This window comes from Micrasema longulum, unplaced genomic scaffold, assembly GCF_059751315.1.
Source record: "Micrasema longulum isolate JH-2025_06_02 unplaced genomic scaffold, ASM5975131v1 h1tg001591l, whole genome shotgun sequence".
Classification (NCBI taxonomy): Eukaryota; Metazoa; Arthropoda; class Insecta; order Trichoptera; family Brachycentridae; genus Micrasema; species Micrasema longulum.
In genome coordinates, this window is record NW_028278773.1 from 92,645 (window position 1) to 112,660 (window position 20,016).

Genomic DNA, 20,016 nt, shown 5'->3' on the forward strand with positions numbered 1-20,016 from the left:
ATAGAATGAAATAGATTATGAATCACAAACTCAAGTTTAATAATCTTCTCTGTATCTATTATCAAATAACAATTTATTGAAATACTTTTCTAGAATAATCGGTTTAAACGAGTTTCTCAATTTTGTATAGTGTTTGAGACAGTACAAACTATCTTCATGATGTGACATCACGCAACGCCGGATCAAACAGGATTTATCACCCCGTCACTTACTGAAAAGGGACAGAGAATATACACTTTAGTAAATTAAAACGAGTATATTATTCTCCCCTCCCTTGTAAGCAAGTGTCTGGTACTTTATGCCAACCGAGCCTATGGTAGGTCCGGCTCTGACGTCATATCTACGCAATAACAATTTTTAGGTTAATAATTTCACTTATGATTTCATCCTCTAGGCAATTAATTTCACATTTATTTTAGTTGGATTTAATGTTAAAATAATATTTACAAGGAATTAAGGGTAATTTTTTCCATATCAAACTAAAACGAGGAATGTTCCACATTTGTGTAAATTGGCTTTGGATTTCATAGCTGCATAATGTAAATATTACATTATTTAGTGTAATTATTCTGAATTATATTACTTTCAAACTCGAAACTGTATTAAATGTTAACTTTACACGATCGTTGGTTAGTATCGAGTGTTATTGTAACGAGAACAAACTTATTGTATCGTTTGGTATACAACAAATGTTTATACTCATTGTAAATGAGGCGGTCGGTGCAAAAGGAACCTAACCCACAAACTTGCGGAACTGAGATAGTCGCGTTCAAAGTATAACCACACATGGTACACATACAAACTGATAATGGTGTGAGCAGTATCATATATTCTTTCTCTTCAATTTCAATCTTTAAGATGGATTAGTTTGCAGCAAAGCTCTGCATCTCTACCGTCTGCCCTGTGCGACCCTCTTTAGATCTAAATTTGACCTGCAGCTCATATCTTCGCATAAATCTTACAGGCCCCCTCTGTAGTCTGTCCGAGGGGACATCTCCTCTATTACCTCATGTAGGAGACACACCTCGCGACACACTGTCTTTCGGAAATGGTCTTAAGATCTTAATGAACAGAAAAGGGTGGGTTTAACCACTTCTAGTTCCACCCATAGTACGGATGGTAAGAAGGATTCCGATGGTTTATGGGTTACGTAACTTCTGCACTGATCGCCTTAAATATTGTATTCTCATGTCATAACGACTACTGTCATTAATATCATAAGACATAAAGAGTATTATCCCCCGTAGGAATCATTACAAGGATCATTTAGTCAAAACATAGCAGGTATTTTTCATACATACCTCTGTATAAAAACCGTCAAATAATTCATAAAAATATACAAATTACAAGCTTTTATGTGCTTCAAAATAAGAAAACAAAAAAACTCCTCAATTATTGTCAGAGTTAATTCAATGACCAGTCGGCATCTTAAATAATGCAAGCAATAATGGAAGAAATCAGGTGCTCTAATGATAGTAAAACTGACAAAATGTGAATGTCATTTTAGACGGGGTTAAGGATTGCTACCCAGTGGACCAAAATAGACGCCATAGAGAAGATTGCCAGCGATTAGAAAACAAAAATCCAACACTATTATTTAATTTATTATGAGAAAAATAAAATTTCTACGTTAGTGTTCGTTTGAACATTAGCATCATAATATTTTATTGGTATTGGCATCCAGTCACAATCCTTGTCTAGTCTCGGACGTCTTCTTCCAACTCCACGCTTTCCCTCGATCTCCCCATCAAAATTAGCCGCAGAAGTGCATATTTGCTTCCGCACATGATGTGGCCTAGATGTGTGAGTTTTCTCTGCTTCATCGAAGACAATAAGTTCTCTTTCGGGACTGGCTCGCTGTGCTGAGAGCACCTCCATGTCGATCGCTAAATCTGTCAACGGGATTCTTGGCATTCTTCGGTGAAGCCACATTTCAAAAACCTCTAATCGGCTCACCTTGAGAGCCCATGTTTCAACCTCACAAGGCAATATTTACCACGCGTCAAAGAGAAGGTTTGACACTCATCATCAGTGGCGCTACAGCCCATTATGGGCCCTGACCTCCTCCAGAATCTGTCTCCATTCTTCCCTGCACCCTGCGGCTCTCCTCCAGTTTGTCAGGCCAATTGCTCTAATGTCACTTTTCGCATTATCCAGCCATCTTAATTTTAAAGTGCCTCTAATTCATGATTGAACCGTCTCCTTCACAAGCCGTTTTGATTGACCGCACCAAATATCTTCCTTTCAAATACTAACACTGCTTTGACTGAGGTTTGACCGCTGGTTTTGATATTTTGAGAATACTCTGCCTGTTTTCGCTGAAAGATCCGAAATAAGCCCCTTTAGGCGTAACCTAACCCTAGTGAAGCAGACCGAAGTACGATATACGATACTTACCCAGTTCATGGATGTATTCCACTATTTATTAGCACCGTAGTGTGACCTAGCGTAATGTGAATCACTAGACCTAACCTAGCCTAAGTTAGCTATGATTATTACGATGTAACTGTTTAAATATTGTTTGTAAGGTTTGGGTGTGTACATATAGCATAGAGCGCGGGTGTGTTAGTGAAGTGACGATGTATTAGCCAAGAAATGACAGTAATAGTGAATAAAATATTCAATAAACAGTGTTAAACAATCACTCATTCTTTTATTTTTTCGCTCTGTTGCGAAAAAACCCGAGCAAAATATGTATTATATGCCTCAACTCAGGCGGCATATTTTGCCATGTTTCATTCTTATCTTATACCTGTGTCTGGGGTTTGGCGATGAAAAAGAGGATTGCGGAGATACAGATTACACAAAATAAAGCAATAAGAAAGGTTTTCAAATAGGTAAATACGTAAAACATATATATATTTATTTAGTGTTCTTTAACTGTTTTTTTGCCAGCTGTGATCCATACTTATTTCCAGGCAGGCCAGATTGTGTTAGTTTTGAATATTCCATTCTTTAAAACTCATTCAGGAGAAAAAAATATATATACACTTATCAAATATAAAAGAAGGTCAATGTCGCATTTTTCGCATATCGTTTTACGATCACAACAATACGTTCGATCGCAACGATACGTTCGATCGCAACGATACGTTCGATCGCAACGATACGTTCGATCGCAACGATACGTTAGATCACGATAGGCTCTTTAGTGTGGGGTGCCACAATGGAATGAACAGTGTGCGGAATTAATGGCGAAATTTTAGTTCAAAGATAAGTCTTTAAAAGAAACAAAATCCTTGTACTTGAAGGGTGTCAAAAAATGCAATAGATCCTGTTTTAGCCGTGTATCCTTCAAAAAGTAAAGGTTCATATAAATAAAAAGCCATTTTGTTAATTTTTCAGTGTGAGATGTCTGTTTATTATTAAAAAAATAAAACACAGAAATATGCAATAATCACCCGTCGCTGGCAAACATTAATTACATTACGTTCTATCCTCTGCCGCTACAGCGTATTGGTACCATCACACGAGAATAACACTATAATAATCACATTTGATAAACAAACACAGTATCGTCCGGGTGGTAAAAAGGCCCAAGTAGAAAATATGCAATTTCTCCTTTGTAACAAACCTTTTTATGACGTTTTCTTTTGAATTTTGAAGTAAGTCCAGTAATGAATATTCCCTAAAGATTTCATCACCCGAGCTAAATAAATTTCCATACTAGAGATGGGCATTTTGGCTATTTAAAACGAGTAGCAGTAACAGCTACCGTTTCAGTTAGGTGTTTTAAAATAACTGTTTAATAATTTTTTTGAAAGACATGTTTTTGTTAACAAATCAACTTAAGTTCTTTTTCTCAAAATTATAATATTCTGACTCAGTTCTTTTAGCCACCAAGACGACAATATACAATTTGAAAACGTTTTTAATATAACTATGTGTAAATATGAAGAATAAATTAATTATACTGTAGAAATACTTTTATATAATTTCTGATTAATCAAAAAGTGTACATTATCAATGTAATTATGAAATCATGCTTCTTTAGCCAAGATTTGGGTATTTGTTTAAACTTAATATACGCTGATAAGGTGGTTGGATGCGTTTGAAATGTGGTTCTGACGACGGCTGCTACTCATTCCGAGGCCTGCTAGATCCACCAACATCTCCATCCTCCAGGAACTATCAACAAGCGAAAGACTCCGCGACATGCAGAAAAAGGATTCTACCCGACAAACGAGGTGTGTAAATATAAAGTAATCAGGCTGGGTTTTAAACCTGTTTCATTTTTTCAAAAACATAGCAGTTGAACATTGTCCTCTTCAAAATAATTGCCTTGGGAAGCCACACAGCGCTGGAGACGTTTTTTCCAGTCCTCAGAGCGGTGCTCGAATAGCCTTCAGCTGGTCGGTTACAGCTTTTTGAATGCTGTCCAGGGCCTCGAAACAACGACCCTTGGGGTGTGTTTTCAATCTCGGGAAGAGCGAAAGTCACAAGGACTCGAGCCGGGCGAATAAGGAGGCTGAGGAGCCACAGGAATGTTATCACTGGCCAATTTACTGATATTGCTGTGGTGAGCAAATACTTGGTAAAACTATTTACGATAGGTGAACAAATGTCGAGATTTGTATATTATCTAAGGCTGAGAAGCATTATAGACAAAATCAAGAAATGAGTTTTGCGTTGGTTTGGACATGTATAGCGAATGGGCAGCGAAAGAACGGCTTAAAAGATTTATTAACCCGCTTTACTGAAACAAGCTCTACAGACAACCAACCTCTAGCGAGGTCCAACTCGCACTAATGGCATAAAACACGTTTTCCTGCCTCCTGGGTCCAAGTCCCGCGTCACCAGAGTTGCTCGATCAAACACTCTCACAACTAAATTTACACACCTCGCATTGCGAGAGAGAACGAGGAGTCCAGAAAGCTGGTAGTAACAATTTATCAATGCTAGACATTTTTTAAAGACCCCATCTTGAAAATCAACACAAATTCAATAATAAAACTGTTTATTTGAGTAACAAATTACACATTATAGTAAACTTATTTGTAATTTTTTAGAAGAGCACTATGATGTGACTATTTAAAAATTATTCAATAATAAAATTGTGATCAAAATCTATTTAAAAAACCATTGTGTATAAAAAAGCGAAAAAATAGCAACCTATAAAATAAACACTTATTACAAATTATGTTATTTACAACAAAATATAAAATTACATATAACTTAGGTATAAATATGAATTGCTTCATATGATTAAGATAATAAACAATATTTTTGATACGCATTGAGTTTTACTGCGTTATTGCGTCGTGTATCGTTCGCATTCGTTGTCGACGTTTCGTATCGTGCGCCGTAGCGTCCATTTTGAGGGTTGATGTAATTTATTGAAATTTACGAACATCCCGACAATAGTAATAGAGCTGATGGGATGCTCTGTGTCCAGGGGAATGAAAAGTACAGAAATAAAATTTAAATTTAAAATGTAGTGGTTTGGCCCATTTGCCTGCCATTCTGTCCTGGGTTTGATTCCTGGCAAGGTGGACGTGAAATATTGATTTTAAAGGTTGTTTAAACGACAATATTTTATTGGATTGGCATCTGAGGTGTACAACTGATCACCTTACTTTAATTTATATCTGTTATCAGATGTTTAAAATACACCGAATTTGGTTTACCGATGTAGGAGCGAAAAAGAGAATGAAAGAATCTTAGGATGTGATTACTTATTAACTGGTACCAGGTAATAAATGAAGTACAAAAAATATGATGCTGTATGTCGATTTGAAATGTCAGCAAGAAGTGCGAACCTTAAATGGCAAAATAATGCAGAAAAGCTCAACGTGCATCCGAACAAACACGAAAATCAAAGAAATATATATTTTAATTGTTTGCAAACACTTGCACTTCTGATGAGTCGATCTGTCAAGACCATTTTGATATACACAGATCAGATTTTGAGTCGGAAGATGAACCTTACAATACATGAAGTTAAAATTTGCAAAATTAGCCTGTTTTGACTTCAGATGATGTACGATGGTTTGGGTCTATTGATTACAAAGGTTTTGAAATGGTTTGACCAAATCGTAATAGCTAAGAGAGCGAACACGCCGATGTTCCTGATTATAAAAGCCTCCTAAGATCTCCTAAATAAGACTTCGGGCTATTACTATTACTAAAGACATTGAGCTATTGGAAAAAGTCCAAAGATGTGCTACAAAAACCCCCAAATTACTCAAAAAGATGCCTTACCACGGTAGATTAAAAGCACTAGGACTTACACCATTGGAAAAACGGTGGAAGAGAGACGACTTGATAGAAACTTATAAGATACCCAATAATTACTAAGACTGCCCCCTGCATGAGATGTATCAATTGAATCCCAACACAAATTTACAGGGTCATAACTGGAAGCTCCATCGTCCCCAATTCCACCTCAATCCCAAGAAAAGCTTCCTTTCCAGCAGGGTAGTTTCAGACTGGAGTAAATTCCCGAGTCTAATTGTCCATTCCATCTCAGTCAACCAGTTCAACCAAAAACCATTTGGATGCTATTTTGAAGGAAGAAGAACTTGGACAAAAAGCAGTACACGAGATATAGGCGCATCAGCAAAGGCTGCCTGCCTATAACCAATGAATATAATAATAAGACATTTGATTGAATTCCAAGTACGGAAGCCGTATTTCAAAAAAGGACATCAAGATACCGCATGCTTTGCGTACTTTGATCACAGCACGACAGCCAAAAGTAAGAGGCGACGTCAGCGCCGATATAAGGCATATCCATTCCGTAATAAGTCTGAATGACTTATCTCACAAGAGGTCGTATCTTTCATGGATAAGATAATACAGAAAATAAGGACAAACTAGCAGTTCACAATGGAGTTCTAGTGCCAGCTCTAATGTATGGGAGTGAAGTATGGAATTGGAAAAATTATGACGAAAGTAGGTTAAATGTTGTCGAAATGCGATCCCTCGGGCGAATGTGTGGTAAAACGATGTATTATAGGTGCACAAATGTCGTGAACTGAGTAAGGCTGAGACATGCATTTTTGACAGAATCAAGAAAGGGGTGCTGCGTTGGTTTGGACATGTAGAGCGAATGGACAGCGAAAGAACGGCTGAAAGGATCTACGATGCGAATGTTGACGAATGCAGAAAACGGGAAAGACCGAGAAAGACATGGCGCGATCAAGTCCATCAAATACTTGAAGATGGACATTTTTATTTATTATATTTACGGCCTAAGCCAATTACAACAGTTACATGAAGAAACATAAATGCAAGAAACTGAACAAAAAGAAACATAAAACTATTTGGCAAAGACAAACAAGGGCAAAACAATAATTATATACAATATATTCATAAAAACTAAAGACCTAAGACTTTGAGCTAAACCATGCCAATCCAACTTCATCCCCCACTGTTTAGTCGCGAAGAGATCTACGAAAAGCCGGAAGATCTATCCCAAAGAATTCCAAGTCGTGTGATGAATTGACTAATCTACACGTTCTGGACATTGGGGCATAAAAACCAAAGTTGCTCTTAGAAGATTTTATAAATAGCAGATTTTGACTTCTGGTGACACGGTTGGGAACATGAAAAGAAATTGATCGCAACAGAGATGGGACATCACTTAATGCATTAAGTATTTTGAAAATGCATATAAGGTCCATCACAGTTCTACGTCTCTCCAATGAAGACAGATTAGGAGAATGCTCTATTTCAAAATAGGAATAATTACCCCTAATTACATGTCAAGAGTAGGAATAATCGGCGTGCGTGCATGAGAACATGTATGAATGTAGAGGAAGCGAGGTTGCGTATGCAAAGACAGAGTGATATGGCGTTCTATCCTCTCTGCCTACCCCTTCGGGGAAGCGGCGTGGTGGTTTGTTTGTTTATTTCTGACCAATTTCTCGATAAGTCTCCTGATCCGTGTTACTCAAGGAAGTACAAGTGTGGTAAGCAATAAAAATTGTAATTACAAAAATCACTTTGACATCCATTTGGTAAAAAACAATAAAAACTGTGTAGAGAATACTGTGACAGAAAACTTATATTCAAAAACAGATACATTGCTACAAAAAATATTTTTGTAATAACATAAATCTCTACGTTAAAAGATAATCCACGGGAGTCTCATTTTTTTCCTATATTTTATTTTTTAAGATTTAAGTTGTTCTAAAAAATTATTTTAATGTGCCAATATGTCTTCTTTCTCATACTGATCATCGTGGTTTCGGATGTGACAGGGTTTAAAGAACACCCTGTATATTAAAATTCAGACTTCAGATTTTTATTTCAATTTAAAAAGCATTTTTATGACGAAAGTGGACGCCCGTGTTTTATCCTCTAAGGTACGGGAGATATAAATGATTGGTTCACGCAATCGTTAATTTGTGCGAAAAAGAGCAAAATTGATTTAATAAATTACGCATAAAAAAGCTGCCAAAATTCCAATAAATTAAGAGTATAATTTTTCATAATTATAAATTGTCAAATGTAAATATTTATAGAAAACACCATAGCTTGAATTTGTAACTTTTTCACAATAATTACATTAAAAAAATATATAAAAAAACAGCAGCCAGCCATAGAGAAGTGAAACTGAGATAATAGCACTTTGGTGAAAAGAGTGAATAATCGAATCTACACAACAGTTGAATGTTTTTGACTTTAACAAATGATAAACAATAAATACATTAGTTTTTTTTTTATAATACAAACAAGAATCTAATTATGATTTTGACCAGTTTTAATGATTTTTAAAGTAACGTAAGATTTTCCTAGTGCTGTGGGTGTTTTCTGCAAATTGAGAAATGGCGTTTTTGTGACCGACGCCAATTTCATTAATACAACATATTGCAACTAAGATGAAGAACATTTTAGAGAAGGTAATATAGAAGTCTAATCTATTGTTTAAATCACTACAGTTTTAACATGAATATATAATTTTTTTTAAATTGTGGACTGGCTGCTTTCTGCATAACTATGTTCAATTATGATTTCAATAACCATTTTAAAAAATTTAAATAGTTTTAAAAAATGAGTACAAAAAAGTAATGATATTATGTTTTTTTCATTTTTTAAAGAATATTTTGGTCTACAGTACAGTTTTAGCAAAATTTTAATATTCATATCGGTCATTGAATGGCTGAAATGTTTTGAAAAAAAAAAATAGTGAAGCTTGACACAAAGTGAAGTCGGCCTTGTGGCGTAATGCTCAGCGCGTTTGCCTACCATGCAAGAGTCTCGGGTTCGATTCCCGACATGATTGATCCGAAATATTTATTCAAAAGGGCGTTTTCACACTAGAATATTTCCTAACATTTCATATTTTACAAAATATTGTCGACCTCGTGGTGTAATGGTCAGCGCATTTGCCGACCGTGCAAGGTCTCGGGTTCGATTCCCGACACGGTTGATATGAAATATTATTGAAACGGTGTTTTTACACTAGAATTTTTTGACTGGCACCTGAAGCGTAAGACTGATCACCTTACCTTCATGTAACAAAAAATGGTCAAGATACGCTGCGATTGGATTACCAATTCAGTGCCCTATGCACCATTAGGTGCGGAAAGGGAATGATGATGATAGCGATGACTTGAAACAAATTGCCGAGACAAATTTAAATATATACTTTTTTCTCTGTAAAATTACATTCAAATATTTTTTTCATTTTCAACCATAGAAGGGTTTGGAATTTTACGACACATAAATTAAATTTTCTGTGTTGTTCCCATAAGTAAAAAATAAATAAAAGTACATTGTATATATTACAGATCGCAAGATCTATAGAAAAAAGAAAAGCATAAATATATAAATGAACAAGAGTCCGACAATTAAAAGGCGTGTGTGTCACAAAGAGTATGTTTCAGAGGCACTATCTCAAAATTTATTTAAAATGCTTGAGGTACAAGATTTTGATTAAAATTTCATATTAAAAATATAACAAATTCAAGATACAGGAGTTTCATTAATGTAATTTTTATTGCTACAAAAAATAGCTGCAATTATGATGTAATACCATTAAATATAATATGTAATATCGATCGCCCAGTTCGTCAGTCAGACAAGTACGAAAAACTAGATAAAAAAAAATCTTTTTTAAATTATCGTAAAATAAAATATAGAACACTTAAGAAAAGAAATAAAATGTGAATAGCGCATACAAAGCGCCTCGCAGTTGGCGACACATCACTTTGACATCACACGTCGTGCCCGCCGAGTGCGTTTCTAACAAACATTGCATTCAAGTATAGCGGAAAATGTAATATGTGCCATTTGAACAATATTCGAAGTAAAAAAATTAAATACTCGACACTGGCCAGAACACCCGAATTGAGATGTGAAAAGGCCATGAAAAAACGAAGAAGAAGTGAAAAAATTATACACGGTTTTTCAGGGCCAGACCGCGAAACTTCAGAGGAACATTTCTCAGGGTAAGCTTTAAAAAAAATCTTTATAAAATTTTTCCAAAAAGTCATTTTTAATTAATTTATTTTTTACTATCTCAAAATGGAGTAAATCTTTAATTTCTAGGGCTAGCATCCCTTCCGCACGCCCCTACCCCTCCTCAACAAAAAAAAAATGAGATAAAAACGTATTTGACTAACGAAGCGATACGCACCAGACGCGGACAAGTGAAGCGGCCGGGTAGGAAAGGGGTGGGGGTTTGTAGAGGGGCTGCTTGTCCGAGAAATGTATGAAGTTTCGCAGTCTGGCCCTGAAAACCGTGTATACAACTCTGGCACAAATCACAAATATTAGATTTTACGCCACTATTAATAGCTCTTTTCTTACAATTTTTTTACTTGTGATTCGGAGATGTCTGATTAATGAACTCGACGATTGTATATCTTGGAACAAAAATTTGATATAATTTATCAATAGTCCTAGAGTAATATATCTTCGCTTAAGTAAAGGGTGTTTTTATGTCGTGATAGAACTTTCGATTGGCAGTACTGTCTCTAATGTCAAATTAATGAAGACATTTTTTAAACATCTCTGTAACAATACTTAAAATAATGCTGGAACACATAACACTCCAACACAGCTGGCCAATTAAGGGAATTTAATTAAAAAATCCGTGTTCAGTTCGCCAAATGTAAGGGGCTCTCTGTGAAACAATGAATTTAATGCGTGACATGTTTGGCGACGACATTATTTTCAGAAATGGTCCTTTTAATTGGCCTCCACGATCCTGTGATTCGACGCCAATGGATTATTTGCTACGGTGCCATGTTAAGTCCGTGGTCTATGGAGATGAACCAACAATTCTTGAAGCATTGGGAGCCAATATATTGAACAAAATTTTAGAAATAAATTGCCTCTTTTTTAAACAAGTCCTGGGAGGCCGTCGATGAAGATCTTTCAACTTTATTCGGCGGAACTGAGGGGCGCTGGATTGACGCAGGAGGCGAGAGCGCTGGCTGGTGATAGAGTCTCTTGGAGGCAACTGGTGATGTCCACACGCTCCACGATGTGGAAAAAAGAAGATAATGGCACTGCTTTTCTATGAAACCATAGTTTTACTCTAAAAACTCAATTTAAAGTTCTAGCACGCTTACAAAACACCCAATAGAATTTCGTTTAACCATATATTATACAATGCGATATATGCAGCACATATTTTTAATAGACTGATCTATCCGTAGAACGTTTATTCAGGTACCTTATCAATCAAATTCTACTCTTATTTAACGCCTGTCAACATTATATAATATTTATATTGCTTAAAGCCGAAAAGGAAGCTATATAGATCGTGTTGAAACTGCAATACCACGTAACTATCAATTGCTTTTTTTAGCAGAGGACCTAAAAAGCGTTCTTTTAATATGACATCTTTGACAGGCAAACATAAAAATATAACTGCAAAAGTGTAACTTTTGAGGAGAGTAAAAAAACATTATTACGAACCCAATTATTTAGTTACAGAACTAATATTTTGCAAAATGGGTTATTATTTACCACCATTTCATCTGGAGCATTGGACATTGGAATTGTTGTGGCCAGCGATTTAATTTACGCGATAATTGTCCCTGTCTTGAAAGGATAAATTAAATCGACTCGTGCACATTAATTGCATTCGTTAATTAATGTGTAGTTGAATGTCTCCCCGAGAGATGGCGGGATCGTCTTCGCTCGGTCGGCAACGTCGCATGATTCGCGGCCCACGAGATCGAAACATGTCAGAGTTTTTGGCTCGCGCTCAGACTTGTGCTTCAAGGCCGCTTCTTCCTGAAGATTTATCGTAGCTGCACAAGCCCACAAAAAACCACACAAAACCCATTGAAGTGGTCACTAAAATACAGATCATAATGGACGCCATCGGACATTCTAAAGTCACTTTTTGTATATTTTTTTTACTGGGTCATGTTGAACTGCTGGCAACAATTATTGTATGACATTTTTTATTGAATGTGAACATTAAACGCATCGCTTAAAAGAAGTATCGAAATTTATTATACAGGAGTCATTTGTCCAAATAACAGAAATTTTCCAGATATACTCCTTGAACCATAAAAGACCAAAATCAAAGTTGTTTATTTATATTCTGAGTAGTCATATAAGTGTACTGTTAATACCATTGATACACGAGGAACATTTTCTCAAAAAAAGCCTTGAAGAATAATATTCCCCTTATAAATAATCAAATGTCATTTAAATATAGCCCACTTTTAGATTAAAATTTAATCAATCATGTAAATTTCAACCTCTTAGCCCCTCCCCTTCACAACCCCCCACCCAACCCATTCCCCAACACACCACTGAATATTATTAACCTAATTTAGTGCATGTTTGGACACGGTGGTGTTTTCATCATATTTAACTCCGCATGCTTGGAGTATTAGAAAAACTATCATTATTTAAAGTAAAAATAGCAACAATTGAAAAATTGTCGGATTTAGTTCCCATAATAAATTTATTTTAGTAAAACATTTATGCAAAAAAAAATAGGTTACGCGGTATTGCAGCATCACTGACGACAATAATATAATTACATTTTTTTGGGTTTTCACAAGAAACAAAGAATCAAATTTTAAAATTTGATAGCATAAGATCATTAAGCACATATTTACACGATGAATCATTACCGTGCCCTTAATTGCACCCGATGGTCCATAAGGCACTGCATTGGTACACTGAATGCAGCGCATTTCGATCCGTTGAAACGTCGCCTGCGACAACGCAACACATAATGTGGCATGTCACTGAAAAATATATGTGAAAAGACGCAGCATTGACGCTGCGATGACGCAACGCACTAATGAGGCCTTTCTCCAAGCAAACATGCCAACCACTACGAAGCTGACTTATCTATTTTTTTCAGGACTAATGAATTTCAGCGAAGAATACAGTGTAAGAAAATTAGAACTTAGTCATTTACGGGGCTTTTGACTTGACATTTATTTTAAATGAATGGTATTTAAAATGTCACTTTAACCTAACACCGTGTCCAGGCAGATGACGAATACAGTTCGGTGTGTTAGATAAAACCTTAATCCTGCACAAGCATTTTCGGTTCGATGGCCGTTCTTGGGTACCATTCTTTAGGTCCTGGGTTCGATCCCTAGCATGGACGTAAAATATTGAACTCACTTAAATCAACAAATGGAAGAATTGAAGAAATATGGATGTTCAAACATAGGCAAAATGGTGAATGTTACACGGTGTGTAAAGCGGCCACTTAAACCAGCCAATGACAGATCATAATCCCTGTACATGCCTAGACTTCCATATTCCCTTTTCTAAGGTATTCTTCATCCCTGTTTTAATTTGTTAATATTGATTTAAAGGTGCAATACTTAATCGTTCCTGGACTGGCACCTGAAGCGTAAGACTGACCACCTTACCTTCGCGCAGCAGATGATTGAATTACGCTACATTTGGTTTACCAATGCCGTGCCCTACGCACCACTGGGAGCCGAAAGAGCGGCTGGTGATTATAACCTGACAAAAGCGGAGGACCTTCGTGCAACAGACGATCGAGATACACTGCACTAAAGCGGTGACCTATGCACCACAAAGTTTAGATGGGGACATGACAAGTTATATGCTATCAATACGTAAGAGAAGATCAATTGAAATGCGTTCAAATTTCAATAACAACCTTAATTTTTTTCACACAAATTTGTGCCTTGTGAAATAAATCTGTGCAAATGACGTTTAAAAATATTTCAATATGAGAATGAACACTTTATTCGGCGTAGTCGCCGTATTATAACTAATTTACAATCCAAACATTGTTATTTTGCGTACAGCATACTTGCGTCCCTCTCTGCCCGCATCCCGTCCGACAGCGCGAGCGAAACGGCGCGACGTCTACATGCAGCCTCGCCTGTCAGACGGGCGCGCGTTATAAATTTGTACAGCTTGTTGGCATCGTATAGAGATTAAAATAATATTTTTATACAATAATTTACGTTAAAATATTAAATTATTAGTAGTTATGTCATATTTTTGCGTGAAAATCACGTGACAAATGTCAATGCAAGTTTACGTGCTTCAAATTTTAATTACATATCAGAAATCTAAGCATAGCAAATATATATATTATATACGTATATAATACGTCTTCTATACTTACGAACTAGTCTTAAAATTAACGTAAAATACCAACCGATTAATAATTTTTTCATTTTTATAATTCTGGGTGATTTCAAAGCATGTCGATCGCATTTATGTGCAAAATTTGGCCTCATTAAAGTATTCTAATTTAAAGAAAACTAAAGAGTCTAGGATTTTGTTGATCGCGTAGTAAAAACACCCAAAATTATCAATGTTATATTTTTAAAGTTGCAACTATATTTTTGATCCTAAATAATGTATTTTTATTAAAGAACGTTTAAGTAGGTAATGACAAATAAAATCGCAAGATTTTATTTTTTCAAATCTTTAAGGTCGATAGTAAATAGCATATTTAAAGTATAAAGTAAAGACCGGTAGCATATTTAGAGTATGATTAAAGACCGGTAGCATATTTAGAGTATGATTAAAGACCGGTAGCATATTTAGAGTATGATTAAAGACCGGTAGCATATTTAGAGTATGGTTAAGGACTGGTAGCATATTTAAAGTATGATTAAAGACCGGTAGCATATTTAGAGTATGATTAAAGACCGGTAGCATATTTAAAGTATCAGTAAAGACAGGTAGCATATTTAGCGTATGATTAAAGACCGGTAGCATATTTAAAGTATCAGTAAAGACAGGTAGCATACTTAAAGAATGATTAAAGACTGGTAGCACATTGAAAATCTCTGCACACAGCAATAATTATAATCAGATCAAAAAGTATATCAAAAGTATATTTTTAATTTATGTAACATCATTAGCACATTTGAAGTCTTCTAAGTCAGTAAAATTTCTTCTACACATTAGCAATGTTATAATAACATTTATAGCACATTTGAAGTACTATTAAAATACAATCAATAGCACGTCTTCTCAATAGCACATTTAAAGTACTGCCAAATACAATCAATAGCATATCTGAAGTACTCGTAATACAATCAATAGCACATCTATCGTTAGATTTAAAATACCATCAATACCACATTTGAAGCATTATTAAAATACAATCAACAGCACATCTTTGGTTAGTTTCAAACATCAATGCATAGCACATTTAAGTACTTTTTTTAATACTATCATAGCACATTTGAAGTACAGCAGAACTCCAGTCATCCGGACTGCCGAATATCCAAATTCGATATCAGGAAATAAAATATAAAGATGATTTAAATTTTAATTTAATTCCCCAATCAACTTTAATTTGTACGCAAGTTTTTAATTTGATTCCAATTCGCTGTGTCATTTTAAAGGCAATAAAATCTGGTGCTCATTAATCCGGATAGTTGGAGTTTTACCGTACTATTAAAATACCTTAATACATTTTTAAGTACGCATTAAATTGCTCAGTAAAAAATACATTTAAATTGGGACCAAGAATACATGTATCAATATTTAATACATTATTCATAATAAATATTGTAAAAACATTAACCGGTTGGTAATTTTACAATAGGACAGAAGCGACAAAATGCTTTACACGCAAGTACAAATTAATATTCAATAAATAACCATGCTCTTTACAATACAATATAATAAAAATATTTATTAAAAAAAACATTCTTGCTCCATTTTATATGCACTTAAAAGACATTGACAAAAAGCCGTTAACAAAAAAACATTTATATTTTGTGACGTGAATATTGGCAACCCTTTCCTGCCAGACGGGACTTGATATTTATTTATTTATATATATGACCAATGGGCACTTTAAAGGACATATTTATACATAGATAATTATTATAAAGAAAAGTAGAAAGACACAATGGCAAAATGAATACAGTAAAACCTAATTCGCATAATGAGCAAAACAGATTGTGAAAAAAATGCTCCCTTATCGAGCGATATTTCGCAAAACGGGTGACGCAGAAAGGGAAAGTCCCATCTTCACGACACTCACTCGTGAGCCGGGACTTCCACGCCATTGTGTCAGTCTCTCGTTAGCACTCATTCTGCTAGCGCGATAGTGTCGCAGGTGATGGCGCATTTTTCCAAACTTGCGTTCAGACATTACTTGTAATTATTTTGTGCAAAGTTTAATAACCCTTGCAAAAGTGTCCACTAGAAGACAGCCATAAGAACTTGTGTTTTGCAGACGCCCCCGAGACTACAACCCGGATCATTCTTTCCGCACTGTTTGGAAAAAAACAATGAATTTTTCGCAAGTAAAATGGAGCAAGTCAGTTGTTAAAACATTTGCAATTATGTACATAATTAATTGTAGTTAAATATATTTCAATTGTGTTTGGAGCTAAACTTTATAACGAACAATATTAAAGAGACCTCCGTATGGACCGAATGAAAGATTATTTGATTGGATAATTTCACAATTTAATATTAGGACACAGAAGCGCATTGTTTCGACAACGGGGCGATTGTCATTCCGAAGATGCTTACAGTAGGTTCCCTGGAAAGCAAACAGTAAATATTAGTAAAAACATATTAGAAAATCACCATCATTACAATATTTTGGCTATGTCTAAATCATTACAGAAAATTGCTTTACAAAGAACCCAACAAAATATAAACACTTGTTCAGCAACACAAATCCCATTTGTATCAACCGCCTTTGGTAAAAAGCAATACAATGTAATTGCTCCAAAAATATTTAATGATTTATTGCCAAATATAAAAGACTCAAAATGTACAACAAAATTTTTAATAAAAATAGCTGCACATAAATAGTGTAGCGAGAGATTTAAAAAAAAAAAATGTAAATAAAAAAACGTAGTACTTTATATAATTGGTACACATACTATTTATATTTTTATGCATTTCATTGCTTTATATTTGTTTTTTATTATATTTTATACTGTATTTTTTATGTTTAAGTAACATGTTTTCTTGGCACATATACAGGGTGTTCTTTAAACCCTGTCACATCCGAAACCACGATGATCAGTATGGGCAAGAAGACATATTAGCGAATTGAAATATTTTTTAGAACGAATAAAATTTTGAAAAATAAAATATCAAAAAAAGCAAATGGTTGCTTACTTCTGCAGGGGAGAAACAAGGAGGAGGGAGGGGAGAGTCCGCGCTCCCTCACTTCTCCCCTGCAGAAGTAAGCAACCATTTGTTTTTTTGAATATTTTATTTTTAAAACTTTTCTTTGTTCGGAATATTTTTTAAATATGCTTATATGTCTTCTTGCCCATACTGATCATCGTGGTTTCGGATGTGACAGGGTTTAAAGAACACCTGTATATACTTTATATTTGTATAATGATGATTTTTAATTTCTTATATTTGATTAGCTATGCATTTATAATTAAGTAATTTTAGTTTTTTTTTTGTTGATATTGTTTTATTAATATACGACTATTTATGCTCTAAAAGATAAAAAATCTCCATCTTAGAACAGGCTGTGCCATGTTAGATGGAGACTATCATTAACAGAGAACACTCCGTTTCATTTTACATTAATTGGTTTTATATAGATTCCCTGTCATTAAATATGTATACTATTTTTATGCAATAAATTTATAAAACAAATTGAGTCTTAGTTAACAGAAATTGGAGATGAAATGGATATCTGGTAAATATCCGGTATCCGGCCTAATTTTACTATCCGGCCGGATACCAGATAGTAGCTCAATATCTGGCGGATACCTAATATTAATTTAACTGAGGAAATTTTATGAAATCGACACCGCTAAATTTAATTATTGATTTACTAATAATCGGTATCCGGTATCTGGTCAAAACTCGGTTCGTTTAATGTTTCTGAATGTACACATTTCCTATACGTTCACAATAGAGAAATATCACATACTACGAATACCGATAAAGCATCGTTATTTTAAAATCGCACCATTAAAAAAATTAAGTAAATAAACATAAGATAAAAACGATTGGCTAATTTTTGCACTACAATAGGCCAAGAAGCCCAATTACAGTGGTAAATCACAACACAGAACACCCAGACTTGAAAAAAATCTCATTAAATGCTGTGATCTCAACGGGAATTGAACCCGGAACCCTCCATACATGAGACAAGTGCATTTGAAGAACAATATGAAAAAAAGAATATGGAAGTCTAGGAATTTACAGGGCTTATGATCTGTTATTGGCTGGTATGAAAGACCACTTTATGCAATGTGTTACAATTACCATTCTGCTTTATTTTATTTGTTTTTGTTCTTCTAAAGCAAGAATTGGAACCTTTGTTGTATGGGTGAAATTCTACCATTTTAATTCCTACAAATGCCTAGACTTCCTTACTGTTAAAATTAATTTGCATTTATACCCTACATGTGTTAGTTTTAACATAATCGGTGTTACAAATATGGGTGTAAATGAGGTGAGCGCTTGTACAAGTGTCGGTGTTAATAAGGTGAGCTTGTGTACAAACATCAGTGTTAATAAGGCGAGTTAGTCTAAAAATATCTGCGCTAATAAGGTGAGCTAGTGTACAAATATCGGTGTTAATAAGGTGAGGTGTACAAATATCGGTGTTAATAAGGTGAGCATGTGTACAAATATTGGTGTTAATAAGATGAGCATGTGTACAAATATCGGTGTTAATAAGGTGAGCTATTGGTAATAGTAAATTAATGCAGTGTTGAGTGGATAATTGATAATCCTTATAAGGATTTACCTATTTAAATACGCCCATTAATGTTTCCCCTTTTTATTTTTCTTTTTGCCTCCACTCTTAGGGGACTTCATAAAACCAGTCACTGTGGAATTAAAGAACATAAAAAATAAAACAAATCATAAACAAAAAAGTATAAAAAAATAACAAAAACAAAATAAAACTTCAATTTATACCTTATCATTCTTGCCCCTTTTATTTTCCCTTTCAGCCTTTTTTTCCCCACAAACATTAAGTTCATAGCTAGTTACAAAATTGTTTGTAACTATATTATATTATTTTGAATCTCCTTGTTTTTATAAAGTAACATATTTTCTAAACCACCTTAGATTGCTGAAATCCGTTGGAATTAGTACAAGTGTTTCTTTAATAACTTTCCATTATACATTAAAATTTCGCGACAAACAGACATCTCAGATTCCAGTCACCAGTTACGAAGTCCTTGATAAATCTGTGGATGTTTGAAACGGTCACCCGATCTTGTACCATTTTCTAACCATGTAAAACGAGCTTAAGGGAATCATTACGATGAAATAATTGGTAAAAAAAGAATAATTTATTACAAAAGAATAATTTATTACAAAAAAAATATATTATTCTGTCATTCTTATAAAGGAAATAGGTTTTGAGTTTTTTTGCTAGTGTGGGCGAAATGATTAATGATCATGCTTTGTGAAATAGTAACACATGATCAATCCATGATGTACACACGATGGATTATTTTATTTAGACGGCAAAAAGTTTTATCGGTCATACGAGGTAGTCCCAGAAGTACTCGACCTGACATATAGATGGTGATTTGAAAAAAATTACTATGGTCGAAAATACCAACCTTTTACCCCCAAAAACCTAAATGAAGTTTCAAGACACTACATTGTTTAGGTTTTTTT

The 20,016-nt window shown here is 34.6% G+C and overlaps 1 protein-coding gene across 1 annotated transcript in view; it reads right to left on the reverse strand.

Moving 5' to 3' along the window:
• Positions 1–3,328: 3,328 nt before the first annotated feature.
• LOC148274761 (uncharacterized) overlaps positions 3,329–20,016 on the reverse strand; it is a 125,647-nt gene continuing 108,959 nt past the window's right edge. Inside the window, exons 33-34 of the mRNA XM_088236635.1 lie at positions 19,130–19,211; positions 3,329–16,936 (exon numbers count right to left, since the gene is read on the reverse strand). Coding sequence (XP_088092761.1) covers positions 19,147–19,211 — 65 coding nt within the window. The 3' untranslated portion in view covers positions 3,329–16,936; positions 19,130–19,146. The remainder of the gene's footprint in view (positions 16,937–19,129; positions 19,212–20,016) is intronic.